The 13,985-nt window shown below is 41.6% G+C and overlaps 2 protein-coding genes across 3 annotated transcripts in view; one reads left to right on the top strand and one right to left on the bottom strand.

Annotated features, from left to right (window-relative positions):
• FREM3 (FRAS1 related extracellular matrix 3) overlaps positions 1-12,734 on the top strand; it is a 117,867-nt gene extending 105,133 nt beyond the window's left edge. Inside the window, exons 16-24 of the mRNA XM_037897274.2 lie at positions 1,265-1,596; positions 4,019-4,211; positions 5,093-5,197; positions 5,442-5,569; positions 6,388-6,522; positions 8,176-8,302; positions 9,356-9,543; positions 9,629-9,775; positions 10,777-12,734. Coding sequence (XP_037753202.2) covers positions 1,265-1,596; positions 4,019-4,211; positions 5,093-5,197; positions 5,442-5,569; positions 6,388-6,522; positions 8,176-8,302; positions 9,356-9,543; positions 9,629-9,775; positions 10,777-11,283 — 1,862 coding nt within the window. The 3' untranslated portion in view covers positions 11,284-12,734. The remainder of the gene's footprint in view (positions 1-1,264; positions 1,597-4,018; positions 4,212-5,092; positions 5,198-5,441; positions 5,570-6,387; positions 6,523-8,175; positions 8,303-9,355; positions 9,544-9,628; positions 9,776-10,776) is intronic.
• Positions 12,735-13,650: 916 nt separating this feature from the next.
• Positions 13,651-13,985, bottom strand: part of SMARCA5 (SWI/SNF related, matrix associated, actin dependent regulator of chromatin, subfamily a, member 5) — a 44,081-nt gene continuing 43,746 nt past the window's right edge. For both annotated transcript variants that reach the window (XM_037897272.2, XM_037897273.2), the window contains exon 24: positions 13,651-13,945. In XM_037897272.2, coding sequence (XP_037753200.1) covers positions 13,880-13,945 — 66 coding nt within the window. In that variant the 3' untranslated portion in view covers positions 13,651-13,879. The remainder of the gene's footprint in view (positions 13,946-13,985) is intronic.

Here is a 13,985-nt window from a genome sequence, read left to right as displayed (position 1 = left end):
GCCTCCTCCCCCCTAGCCTAGGAGCTTGACCTGCTGCTGGCCACTTCCAGCGTGCAATGCAGTATCAGAACAGGTAGGGACTAGCCTGCCTTAGCTGGACAGCACCACTGATGGGACTTTTAATGTCCCAGTCAGCAGTGCCAACCAGAGCAAGGCGACCCAGTGCCTTACATGCCATGCCAGTACTGGGGTGCGACCCTCGGTTTGAAAAACACTGCTATAGACTATCTGCAGAAGGTAGCTGCTGCAGTTTGGGCTAGCATGGGTCTAAAAACCAGTGTGTTAGAATTCTGCTAGCAACTGCCTGGTTGGAATGATCGGAAAAATGTGGTTGACAGCCATCTTCGAACAAGGGAGTTGTTATGTGGGTCTAGTAGAACCGTGTGTTAAATGTTTTGTAACACAGTTATTAGTAGCATGGCTCAAAGTAGAGGCAAGGCCTTTGCCTCTTACGTTTTCAGAACAGAGGTTTGCCAAGGAAATTGCTTTCATTTGTTCAAGGGGCACTTTATCTAGACTGGTCTTTGTTAGGAAACTGAGCCATTGCTGAAAATGGTTTTCAGCAATAATGTAGGCGTTAGCCTTCGCGAGACAAAATCATTTCCAATACCATCGTAGAAAGCATATTTGAGTCTCGGTAATACTCACTGAAACTATTCAAAAGATACATTCAGGCCTAAAACCTTTTCAGTACCAGTACATGGTTGAAGCATTGCTGAAAAAACTTTGGTCAGCAATGTTTCAGTTTTCTACTATGAACAAGGTTTCCATGTAGTTCTCTGTATTATTGCTATACGGCTACAGCGACAGGGATTAGGCATCTAGGCAGTTGCAGGGACATCTGCATTTAACCCTTCAACAGCCGAAGCCAAATTTTTCTGAAATGTAAAGTTTGCTATCCGCAATGGATTTTGTACTTAGGGTCGTTGTTACACAAGACATAGTGAGCCACCAAAAAATTACCTGAAACAAACACAGCTAATATACACGGCATACTTCACATACTCATAAGCCATAGTGGAAGTCCTTCTGGAACAACATGGTGAATCCGTGACGTTCATACTGTCTCCATACTTACAAATGTACAGAAGTGTACATATGGCCTTGTAGCCTCAGAATGTTCCCATGTAGCAGAAGGGTGAAGTTTTCCCTACCCCATTTATGATGTCAGAATTGTCAGTACATTTGCAAGATGCTTAGAACATTTGACCAGTCAGTCTCGTCAGCTGAGAATGCTAAATGGACTGTGTGCATTGTGTTTCAGGAATGCTGCCTGTAATCTCAACTCATCCGTTATCCAACTTCGAGCTGACTCTTAGCCCTGATGGCACTCGTGTGGGCAACCACAAGTGCTCCAACCTTCTGGATTATAATGAGCTCCAGACCAAACATGGTTTTGTTACAGATGAAACCAAGAACCCTGAGGTGATTGGGGAAACGTCACCCTACCAGTACAGCAACTCTCTGCGATCTACTAAGACCTTGCGTTTTTACCGTAACCTCAACCTGGAGGCCTGCCTCTGGGAGTTCAACAGCTACTATGCTATGTCTGAACTGCTGACTGACTGCGGTGGCTCCATTGGCACCGATGGCCAGGTATGTGTCACTGCGGAAGCACTTGCACAAGAGACAGAAATGTGAAGAACCAAGTCCAAGCAAGAAACACTTTTTTATTTTATAAGCAAAGCATTAGCCGCTATACAGATCACTTGATACAAATTCTCACAAGAAAGGTTCAGCTGTCCTGGGCGCAATTCCTTTAGAACAATTTAGAGACATTCAGAAGTCCCCAGAACCCTTTCAGTTTCCTGTATTTCATTTGTTGATAAATAGCTTCTCCATCAGTTGCTCCACTCATTAAATTAGTCTCCTCTCTAATGACTAATCCAGCAAGGTACTGAGTGCCCTCAATTTCTGCTGAAATACCACTGGGAAGAGACAGTGGGCCAGATCCTGACTCCCAGTCTGGCTGCTTTGCACCAATCGGTTGGAAATTGCGGGCTGGCATCCAGCTGGATAATAGCACATCCTGGCACCAGGTGTAGGGAGTGTGGCCAGCTCACCTTGCATCCTTCTGATTTCTGGCTGCCTTTATATTCCTTCCACCCATACAGTACTGAGAAAAGCTTAGTTGGACTGGCAGATTTAGCCCAGTATAGCCAAAGTGATTATTTGCATAACCACAAATCCCCTTTCTAGATTTTGTCTGAAGTAGTGTAAGGAGGAAATAGAGAGAGATGAAAAGTAGAAGAGCCACCTCACTCCTCTCTGACTTCCAATAGAAAGCTATTCTTTCCTGGCTTAAATAAAGCAGTGCTCTGTTAATTAGTAAACCCTGACAACTAACCCAACTAGGAAGTGAGACAAGATCTGGTTTTAAAACAACTGCTCCTTTATAAGAGTTTCTGTGCTGTTTATTTTCTTTCCCCCACTGTTTTAAATACATTAAAAAGCACTTTGAGATCTACTGATGAAAAACAATACAAGAGCTAAGTGGTGGTATTCTTTATTATTTATTTTATTACTAGGTGGGGCACTGTACCTCTGCATGCTGCCATGATTAATTTTTCAGTGCGGGTTTCACACATACACACCTTGTGTGTGTGATTCCTGTTGGCTGCTGCTCCTAACCTGGGTGTGAATGTGCCTGTAGACTTCAGCTTTTTTTGTTAACCCAAAATATTTCTTTTTCCAAGTGTGCTCGCGCACACAATATCAACCAAATTATCTTTATTTGCTACATTGATGCAAACAAAGGCAGAATTTGGCCCTGTTGACAATATATACATAACGTATTGTCAGAAGCCTCATAACTCTCTTGTGTGCACTTTTAGACTATGGAAAGAAAAGAAACCCCTTCATCAGTTCTTAAATTGGGAGTTCTAATTATGGACAGATTCACCGTGCTCAGTCATTTTAGCAATGACTGCACCTTGGTAGTGCTGCCAGACAGGTGACAGAACATAGCCAGAGGCCTGGATGCTAGAAATTAAAAAACACACACAGACATCCACTTTCCTGAGAATAACCAACCATGATCCCAGACTTTATTGTGTATGAGTTACTAGAATGTCCAGCAAAGGCCAGACATGCCAGCAACTGCACCCAGAGGTGGTTTAGAAAAGGCCTTGATATAACCGAGTTCCATTATAATCAGCCACCTTAATGAGAAGCCCAATGGGACGAGAGCTTGGGGGGGCCCCCAGAATGTGTATGTATGGGTATATAGCTATAGACTCTCCCACTCCAACCCCATCATGGATAAAACAGAGGAGAGACTCCAGTCTGGAATTTTGGTTCAATATACTATAAAGACAGGTGCCATTTTCAAAATGGGTTTTCGATCCACGTTCTGTTTTTCAATGCCTCAAAAGTATGTGGTTGTCAAATCTGGCTTTTGGTGCAGCCCATCTCTAACACCATGCAACTTGTAATCAGTTCTGAAAGAAAAATCAAATAGCAACAAAACTTGGCTCGTGCTAATTCTGAGAGGACATCAGCTGCGTTCAGTCTGAAAAGGCGCTTTGAATAAGGAAGAGCTTAGTGCATTTCCAGAGCTTAGTTTCATTTCCAGAATTTTGGGCTGAAGTGTACCAGAGTTCACTCGTGAAGGTGAGCTTGTGAGTATCTATTCCATAATGGATATGTCTATATATCCCAGAACGACTGTAGCATTTGGAACAACTCTTAGGTCAATGCCAGAGCTGCGGCCCAAGCTGATGTGCTTCAGCCTATGCCATAACTCTCTTCCTTTGACGTGCACTGGAAGTCACTCCCAATGGCAGAAAGTAGGTCTGTAAACACATCGAGTAAAATGTGTGGAGGGTCTGAAATGTAAGCAATGCAAATGGCAAAAAAAAGAGACATTTCCGTACATTTGACTAATTGAAGATATAAAAGTGAATTAGGTGTTTTCTTATGGCTGACAAAGTACAATGAAAGCTAGAATGAAAGTTTGGCAACTAACTTCTCAGCATTAGACAGAAGTGCAGTAACCTTCTGCCCCAATGGTTTTCAGGTGTTAAATCTGGTGCAATCCTATGTCACGCTGCGGGTGCCCCTCTATGTCTCCTACATCTTTCACTCTCCTGCTGCCATTGGTGGCTGGCAGCACTTTGACTTGCAGTCGGAACTGAGACTCACCTTTGTATATGATACCGCCATCCTGTGGAAAGATGGCATAGGCAGCCCACCGGAATCAGAGCTCCAAGGTCAGTTCTTGCTGCTTTCCTTCTTATTTTTAGACTCTGTCCCATCATGGCCCCCTTCCTTCCTGGGGGAAGCATACGGCAGTTTGTGTGATTAAATCAAGACTCCTCCTGGCCTTGAGAATCACACAAAAAGCAGCATCAAGGCCAATTCCCACGATTAAAATACCCAAAGAATAAGGTTGTTTGTTTTTAATTCCATATGTTGTTGAATTAGATATTTTAAAAGTTTTCCCCAAACATATAGCCCTTTAAATCTACCACAGAATGAGTGAAAACAATAGACAGCCCCATTTTAGAAATAGGTAACAGAGGCCATTTTTAGGAGGGTAAACCCCCAGAGTGCTGGATGGATGTAGGTTTACAAAACAATGGACAAGCCCCTGTGTTAATGGAAATGTTTGAGTGCCAGCAAAAGAGCGATCCTACTGGAAATTGAGCCAGAAGCCTTTGTGTTAAAGCTTGAAGACAAACTCAGTGGACCTGATTCTACTCCCACTGGTATTTGTTTTACACTAGTGTAATTCCATTTACTTCATAACAGACTCAGTGTGAAGGTGAGGTCAGGGTGGTCAGCAGACATCACCACTGATGACAGAGAAGTACCTGTAGAAGCTTTACTTCAACTGAGCTACCCTGATTTATATCAGTGTAACTCGGAATCTGTCCCAGTGGAGCAGACCCTTAGTTCTATTAAAGTCAATTAGTCTGAATATCAGTCACAGTAAGGTTCTATAATGCAGGAGGGTTTAGATCACCCACAGAGTGCCAGAACTTAGCAACCTATTTCATTTCCCCAAATACTGACACTAACAAAGAGCCTTTCTTTCAAAAAGCAAACTGAAAACCATTCTAGGTAGACACGATGGCTTTTTTCCTTCTAGGTTCCCTCTACCCAACCAGCATGCGAATCAACGATGAAGGGCGATTGGTGGTGAATTTCAGGACTCAGATTCGGTTCCGAGGACAGCTTGTAATGTCTCACCCAAGTAAGTACTTGGTCTCTTCTCCTGGACTAGTATCTCCAGGAGACATGACAGCCATCTGGAGCACTGTCTGTTCCCGACGGAAGGGAGGTGTTTTATAACAAAGACCCTGTTTCAACAGATCGGGGGGAAAGGAAATTGAAACCATTCTTCTCAGGGATGGCGGAGATTCCTTTGTGTCGGCTGTCATTGTGTGCTGATTGATGCTGATGCCTTCCAGGATATAACTCACCCTTCGCTTCTACAGGTACTTCTCTGTCATCGATGGTGATGTCTGCTGACCACCCTGACCTCATCTTCACACTGAGCCTGTTACGAAGTGAGCCAACCTTCCACCAGCCTGTGCAGGAGTGGAGCCTTAGCTCAGACTTTGCTGTGAGTTCCCATTCAGAGTGGGAATTTGGGGAGACGGCAGTATGCAGGATTGACTTCTGTTCTGGTGAAAGCTGTCCTGCCGCGGGTTCTACAAAATCAATCCGAGTCTGTTCACATAGATTTGATCAAGGATATAACGACGACGATCATTTAATGCTTGCCAGCTTCCAGCTGCTTTACTTTTACATAATGAATGATCACAACTCCCTGGTGTGGTGTATAGATATTATTATCCCCAGTATACAGATGGGGAGAAGAAGAGTAAATGATTTGCCTAAGATAAGACAGAATTTAAGTGACTTGTCCAAAGGGAGTCATTGCCAGAGAAATCTGACGCTACAGTTGTGGGAGTCATGTAAGTAAATAGGAACAATCATGGCCCTGACTCTACATTGTAATCTGTGCAGGCGGACCGTGTGGATTACAATGGAGGTTTGGGGCCTAGGGTTGGAATGGCTAAATTATGGGAAAATTATGGAAAAGGAGAAATTATATAATAGCTCTTTTGATATGCAGGTTCAACATACACAGCTCAGACTAGAACTCCGGTCTCGTGACTCCCATTCTGACTCCTATCGATTGGACTGTCTTGCTTCCCTGAGAAAAGTATTTACAGTTGGGTGTCCTTGTGTACATATGACACTGTTAAGTAGGAAGGTAACAGATAGAAGACCTATGCCTTTGATTATACATGCTGTTTAGACTGAAGGATTACAATAAAGGTAGTGGCAGTGCCCTGTATTTTGAACTGAAGCACTGGTTGTTCAGAGACTATGGAGCAATGTTCGCTTTCTAATGTTGTGGATTTTTTTTGCTAGGTACGAGACTATTCTGGCACTTACACTGTAAAATGTATCCCATGTACTGCTGCACCCAACCAGGAATATACCCTTCCTATCATCTGTAACCCATGGGAACCAATCACCTTCGAAGTGGATATCAGGTTCCAACAGGTACAGCATTTTTATTTAAGGTTAACTGTTTAAATGCCGTTCTTGTCTTCATGCATTCAAATTGCTGTAGAGCTGTGTTTGTCTGGTGTATCTCACACTGTGCCATGACAATTAAACTAATATTTTTCATTTCCTTCCTTCACAATTTATTATAGCCTGTGGCCAACTACTTCATATTTTTTTACACCATGTTTACGAGAGCTGTTTGTGGATGTTAAAAATTGAGCAGACTGAAAATAAGATCATTTGTGTTCATAACAGGTAGCACTAGAACCCCAACATCTTTTAATGCTGAGACCCTGGCTGTAATGGAGTGGAAAATCAGGCCTGTACACTTGACACTTCGTTCAGATTTGTCATGGACATGTGCCTATTTAAATCAGAATATTCCTGTGCTTATGAAAGTAATAAATGGTATGAATGAATATAGTGTCCCATGAATTACCTCTGTTGTGTTATAGGGATGTCTTATGTGTAGCAGATTCTCCCTTTCGATGGATAGAAGGAGCATCTAGGTAGCAGTTAAGCAAGAGGATTGCAAAACTGAGCACATCTTCCCACTAAACTGCAGTGTGGCTGTAATTTTCAAATATCCTGAATTTAGGCTTGTAAATCCTTATGTAGGCACCTAAATTAATGCATGATTTTAAAAAATGCTACACACCCAACAGCACCTATTGATTTCAGTGGGAGTTGCACAGTGCTCATCTTTTTAAAAATTAGGCCCCTAACACAGGTGCCTAAGTAAGAATTTGTATGCCTAATTTTAGGCACCCAGTCCTGAAAAATCTGTGTCAGTGTAAATAGGACTCTTATTTATTATATGGTAATTAATTATATGAAAAAAATGTACCAAATCAGTATTATGGCTGTAAGCAGAGAAGGTCAAGAAACTAAAAAATATGCCTTCCACAGTAGCATAGTCATTACTCAGCCATATAGAGGTACATAGAGGAAGTTAACACTTTGTACCATGATTTATGTGGTAAGGAAGGGGTTAGGGTTGCTGTGTGAATAATTTTGAATTATTTTCAGACCTATGCAAATATGCAATCTTAAGGTTATAGCAGTAGGGTGTGGCTTTTTTTCCTGAATTAAAAATAATTTAATACATGGAAGAACATAACTCAGGGGATTGGGTAGTGGCATTTGGAGCTTAGGTTGTTAGTCTGAATATGACCAAAAGTCATTACTGAGTGTTTGGCATATGTGAAATGAGTTGGTGTGATCAATCCAGCTTCACTGATCATGGTCTGACTCTTAGAGTTGATGCTACCATCTGGTTCAACTGGTGGGAAACTTGATAGGCGTAGGAGAAGCGGGGTGGTAGACAGCCCCAGAAGGAAGGACTAGGGGCAAGGTGCACCCTAGAGGAACACAGGCTGAAAGAGAGAGGTTTTCAAGCTTCACAGATCTTCTTCATGACACATTGTCATTCATGGGACCAGTACCAGAGCTCATAGAGCTCTTAAATGATGATTTTATCTCATTTTATCCTGTACAGCAACCCTGCAAGTATTAATTTTACGTTCGGATTTGAGATGTACAGAGTACTGAGTGATCTGATTAGCTGAACATCACAGAATCTGCAGTAAGGACTGACATTTGTAAAACTGTAGCTAGATTTCAGAGCTTCTTTTTTTTTTGCCACAGGTCAGTGACCCAGTAGCGGCTGAGTTCAGTCTCAATACCCAAATGTTCCTGCTGTCCAAGAAGGAGCTCTGGATATCCAATGGCTCCATGGGATTTGGGGAAGGAACGGATGTGGCGTTTGCTGAAGGTAAGCGCATCTTTCAGTGCCCGCATCCCATTGTATTACATACTGCTAATCTGTTATGAACATGGAAATCTACTTTGAACAATAATTGAATGTTTCTTTTACTCATTTCTATAGCACCTATTACAGAGGCACCTGTGTGGTGGGTGTGGGATTTCTAAATGTTTATCAAAGGCTAAACAAAATAAATTATTCTTGCCCTGAATGTTGTTAGACTGTAGCTCTGGTGTGAGCAAATTCAAAACAGATAGGGCCTCTTAATTGGGAAGATCCTATCACCAGAAAAGTACAGCTCCCTCTCTCAAGTAACTGGGAGCCTCACCCATAACAATCACCATCACAATGAATTGCAACCAGAAGCAGGAAGCCAGGGCAAAGACTTGAGCACACGTTACGTGTTTTCACATTGTGCACTGACTGGAGTTCTGGATGTGCTTCAGGGATTCATAATAAAGTTCAATTATGCCAACATTACAGCACAATTCATTATGTGCGTAACTGGTCTCCAACACAAGACCTCCTTATGAAACCTAGATAGTCTGCTAGATCAGTAGGTTAGAGAGACAGGGCGGGGCAGGTAATATCTTGGATTGGACCAGCTCTGTGTAAGCTCAAAAGCTTGTCTCTCTCACCAACAGAAGTTGGTCCAATCCAAGATATTACCTCACCCTCCTTGTCTCTCTAATATCCTGGAATGGACCTGACTACACCAACACTTCATAGATCAGTAGTTTGTTACTTGAGCGTAATAGCTATCATGTTGGATACCTTTTTACGTGGCCATGGGTTGCCCCCTAGTGAGAAGAAGAAAAAAGCCTGCTTACTCAGGAAACACTGCTTACAATGCACTAACTACTGCAGATTAGTTGCCAGTGTTAAATCAGTAATAAAGGTACTATATACAACTACAGGCAATTGAGACCTTAACATGATCATTTCCTGACTACACAGCCATAGGTCTCGTTGCATTGGTTTTATTATTACGTACCATTGTTTGTACAACGTGAAATGAATTACGTCCTGTGTGGTTACCAAGTGTTTAATTTGCTTTATTAGGGTCTGAAATTTATGGCCTAGTGATGGTGGACCCTGTTCAGAACTTAGGAGACTCTTTCATCTGCAACATTGAGAAGGTGTTCTTGTGCACTGGGGCTGATGGATATGTGCCCAAATACAGTCCGGATAATAAGGAATATGGGTGCCTGGCTGACTCACCTAGCTTATTGTACAGATTCAAGATCCTGGTATGTAAATGGTTAGTTCACATAGAGTAATTTAGAAATAAAGCTTGAAAATAGTAATCTGGCAATGTTTTATTCACTCCCCCAGGATAAAGCTCAACCTGACACTCAGGCAGAAGTGTTTGGAAATGTGAAGTTTCACGCTAAATTAGCTATTGATCATGCAGATGCTTTTCCTTTAGTAAAGCAGCCTGGTTCTGATGGTTTCAGTCTGTCATCCTCTCCTCTCTTCCAGGTAAGTTCTCTGGTATTTATGTTATACAAAAAGCTACTCATGGGAAAAGGATATTATCTCCATTTTATCATCATGGACTACTTTGGTTCTTTTTACTCTATCATGCTCACCTGTGATCTGGAAACCAGCCAGAAGAGTCACCCAAAAAAACACCCCATGAAAACCATAAACCTATCTCAAGCAGCTGCTGAGCCTCTGGGGATGTGATGGGTGAACTCTCCCTCCTCATGAGCGCTTTTCAGTATTTTGCTTGTGTGAATTAGCTACACTTTCTTTAAATGGCTTTCTACCTTGAAAAGCATGAGATCTTCTGACTCAACGGATCAGCTCCCTGCATGTATTTATTGTCATTTGTACTGCTTTTTACTACTGCTAGTCCTATAGATTCAGCACAGGTAAGAGAGGGAACTAGATTTTTTTTCTTCTTGTGTATCATCAGCATTGTGTGTGCTGTGCCACGCTGTAGACAATGGGGAGGGTGAATTCCCAAGCACACCAGAATGTTGTGCTGTAACTGCCCTGGGTGGATGCTGGTACCTGGTTCACGTTAACATGGTCCTGTTGGAAAGAAGACTGCACTAACGCAAACTAAGTAACTTTGAGGTCAATGTCCACACAAGGCAGTTACAGCACAGTATTTTGGGGTGCTCTGCAAGTCACACTGCTCCAGTCTGCACTGTGGCATACTGTAGCCAAGCCCTAAGTGTGAGCGATCTTGATGCAAACTGCTGAAAACAATGAGATTGCATGGCTTCGTGACTGGGAGCAGAAACTAGAGCCCATGGTGTTACTAATGGGGGAAGGCCAAGATTAACCTAAAGATGCTTTTATAGAGAAGCACAATTTGAAGAACCCGGTTTGAGGGTACTAGCAAATGGGAAAAGTACTTTTACTTGAAAACTGTGCACAGCTGTCTAGGCACAGATGTTGCAAGTTACTGTTTTTTATCATCTCCTTGTGATTTCAATGTATAGTAAAGAGTTTTTTTGTTTTGTTCAAAGGTAGCAGCAGGACGAGAGTGGTACATTCATACAATTTACACGGTTAGGGCAAGAGAGAATGCTTACCGAGGCATGGGCAAGAGAAGCCTAGAGCATCATGAGGCACTCAGCAGCACCAGGACCCCGAAGCGCAGTCGGAGAGCCAATCCTGATGGCCCCGCCCTCACACAAGACATAGGAACAAATAAAAACAGGGGCACAAACATTCAGCATATAGTCCTCTACCATTCCAGTAAAATCACCCAGAATGATCAGTTCCTGGCAGGTGAGCCATATCAAAGACCAGTATTGGAAATCACTGGTAGAGACTCTGAAAACAGCATAATACCTGTTGTGGGAGGAGCAGGTGGGCTGCTGCTTCTGATCGGCACTCTGGTAATCATTGTATTTCTGTTAAAGCAAAGGGGACAGTCCTCTGATAGGAAGAGGAAACCATCTGTCACCTACTCCAGCAGCAATGCAACTATGACCACCCGTAACAGCAGTAGTGACAGTTCTGAAGTGTAGGGGGCTTCTCAAAGCCCAGTTCTCTAAGATGTCATTTAATTGCAAAAGCAAACTCAGGCAAGTGTCTGGCTGACTACTTTGCACAGATATGCAATTGGTTGGGTCATGTGTTAGTACTAAAAACAGGTTCAGGCGTGAATGATTGATTTAGAGTTCAAAACCCTTTTCCAGGAACAAGAGAGGACCCTGGGGGTTTTTTGAACCAGTGTAGGTACAGCTCTAACTCTGTCTTTATAGCCACGATGTAAGCCTGATGTTTAGTTGCTATGATATAGATTTATTTTTGTGACATGTATAGTGAAAATTACATAAATCTCTGTGGAAGAAAATCAATAAATTCTCCTCTCAGATCTTAGTAGGGATATTCAGTGCCAAACAAATCTGCTAGTCAGACCTGTGGGAAGATCAGAATTATTGGACACCTATCGGCTGTGATTATCAAAGAAGAACTTAGTATCTGTTGGCTACACCCATGTAGAACAAAGACCATACCCTGACCCCCTTGAAAAATAGTAATTTAAGGGAACGGTAAAGACTATAAACATTACTCTCAGAGTAATGAAAGAATACTTAACATGCTACTCCATAACTATTTTAGAATGTCCTTGATTACTACTAAAGACTACTGTAATCACTTGAATTTAACAAGCAAATTATAAGCTCCTACATGAACAGTCATGGGTCAAGGAGGAGGATGTGGGAATTCTGCCTCTTAGCTGTCAGCACCTAGTAAATAACTCCAATGAAAATCACTGTCAAATCTGTGTAATTAAGCTGAGTGAAAATTAAGTCCTGATTAATTAAATCCTATATGAGGCAATGGTACTTTGGGAAATGTCTGTCCTCAAAACAAGTTAGTTTCCTATCTTTGGCTGAAAAAGAAAACAAGCAGCAATTTGTAGCTCAATTAGTAAGTACAGAATAATCACAAAAATCCATAGCATAAAGTTTGCAGTTGCAGCTAAGAAATCCATCAGGTAAGTTATGTGCTCTGCTCTCCAGTTCACAAAGGTATACTGTAAAAATTTACATTTAGGATGACATACAAACTTCTTGGCCTTGCTGAAAGCGGAAACAAAACAATTTCAGGCTTTTGTTTGATGTAAACTCAGGGGTACTCTTAGCTGCCAATTTCAGTTTCGCCAGGCCCTAGATTATAAATGTACTTAAAAGCCATATACAACCACTCCTGTTACAACATTCAAAGGGAAACAATATTTGTAGAGGTTAATCATGGTACAACAACATTTCTGGGGCTCCTCTTACGTCTTTTTATGCTTTTGGAAAGTAGAGGCAGAACTCAAGTAGTAAATGCAAAAGCAGCATTATATTGTACACTTGTGTGCTAAAAGAAAAATTCGCCATCTGCAAGTAGTGAAATGGAAGGAACACTAAATTGTGTACCAAACCTGTTGCAGTGTTGCTGTACAGTATTAAACAAGTTGGTTTTGTAGAGATGTCTTTTCTCACTATTTTGCTCTGTTCCAAATTCTCAAATACCACATCCATCTTTGTGGTATTTAAGAAAGGGCTTAATCTTAGAAAACATTGTGCAATGATGCTCATTTGCACAAAGTGAGATTTTTCTGCTTTTGTAGAGTTAGTTTGCCAGTCCTCCAGAAAATGCACTGAATTCAAGTCTCACATTCAGAAACACCAGGGACAGCATATCGATTTCCTTGCTACATGATTGTGCCCATCCTGCAAAGTTACTCAGTCAACATTACCGAAGTGTGAGAAAGCCATGAGCTGGGCCAGAACACTGAACTCAGTTGCTTTTCTTTCACATCAGACAAAATGATAGTCACTTGTTTTTTCCTAACCACGTAGTTCTAACTTGACTGGGTCTTGACTTACTGAAAGCCGCCTATACAAATGCTCCTAGCTAAGGCTGTTGTCATACTATTAATTTCAGTGGAGTACAGAGATTCAACAAAGTAATTTTACTTCCACACTCACTCTGGCTTGCGAGATGAGCTATTTTGGCCTAATCCATAGATTCCAATGTGTTAGGGCAAAGCAGAACACTGTAGTTATACTTCCATCACTTTTTGTTGAGTAGTTCACCAACAGATGCTGTCTGAGGTCTGTAAATAAGTAGCAGGTCAGAAAAAAAAACCCTAGAGGTCTACAAAAGTTGGTGGACCACACTTCCATGTCTGTTTAGCTCTCTTGACTGGAGTAAGCAGTCACTCCAATTACCACACAAATGTCAATCACAAAAGGGGGAGGGGGGAGGGAATATCCACAAGAGGGTTAAGATTTGTTTGAAGTTACACAACTCTAAATAAACCAGTTCTCAAACATTCACAAGCTTTCAGCTGGAGCTCTTTAAAAGAAAAAGAAAAAGTCAACTGAAGCCTTTTATTAATAAATGAAGCCTATTTTATTACTTTAATGGTAAAAAAAAGTTCAGCACAGCTGTTGCATTTAAAAAAGTGAAACTACATTAAGTACTATGTTTCTAGTTCAGTAAACAGATGAACCTGATGTCCTTTAATGACATAATAGTTGAGCATTGTACAGTACATCTTATGAAGACCCGTAAATTAAAGAACTACTTTTTAAAAATTTAGTGATTACAAAAGTTCAGCATTCACAGCTTTAACTTCTTTTTCCTGCCTCGACCATCAGGAGTACCATCCATTTTACGCTTCTGTGCCTGTAAGATAAATATATGGGTCACTACTTTATTGTCTCCA

The sequence above is a fragment of the Chelonia mydas genome, chromosome 4 (assembly GCF_015237465.2).
Source record: "Chelonia mydas isolate rCheMyd1 chromosome 4, rCheMyd1.pri.v2, whole genome shotgun sequence".
Taxonomy (NCBI): domain Eukaryota; kingdom Metazoa; phylum Chordata; order Testudines; family Cheloniidae; genus Chelonia; species Chelonia mydas.
Note: the sequence above shows the minus strand (reverse complement) of the source record. Positions and strands in the feature narration are given on the sequence as shown.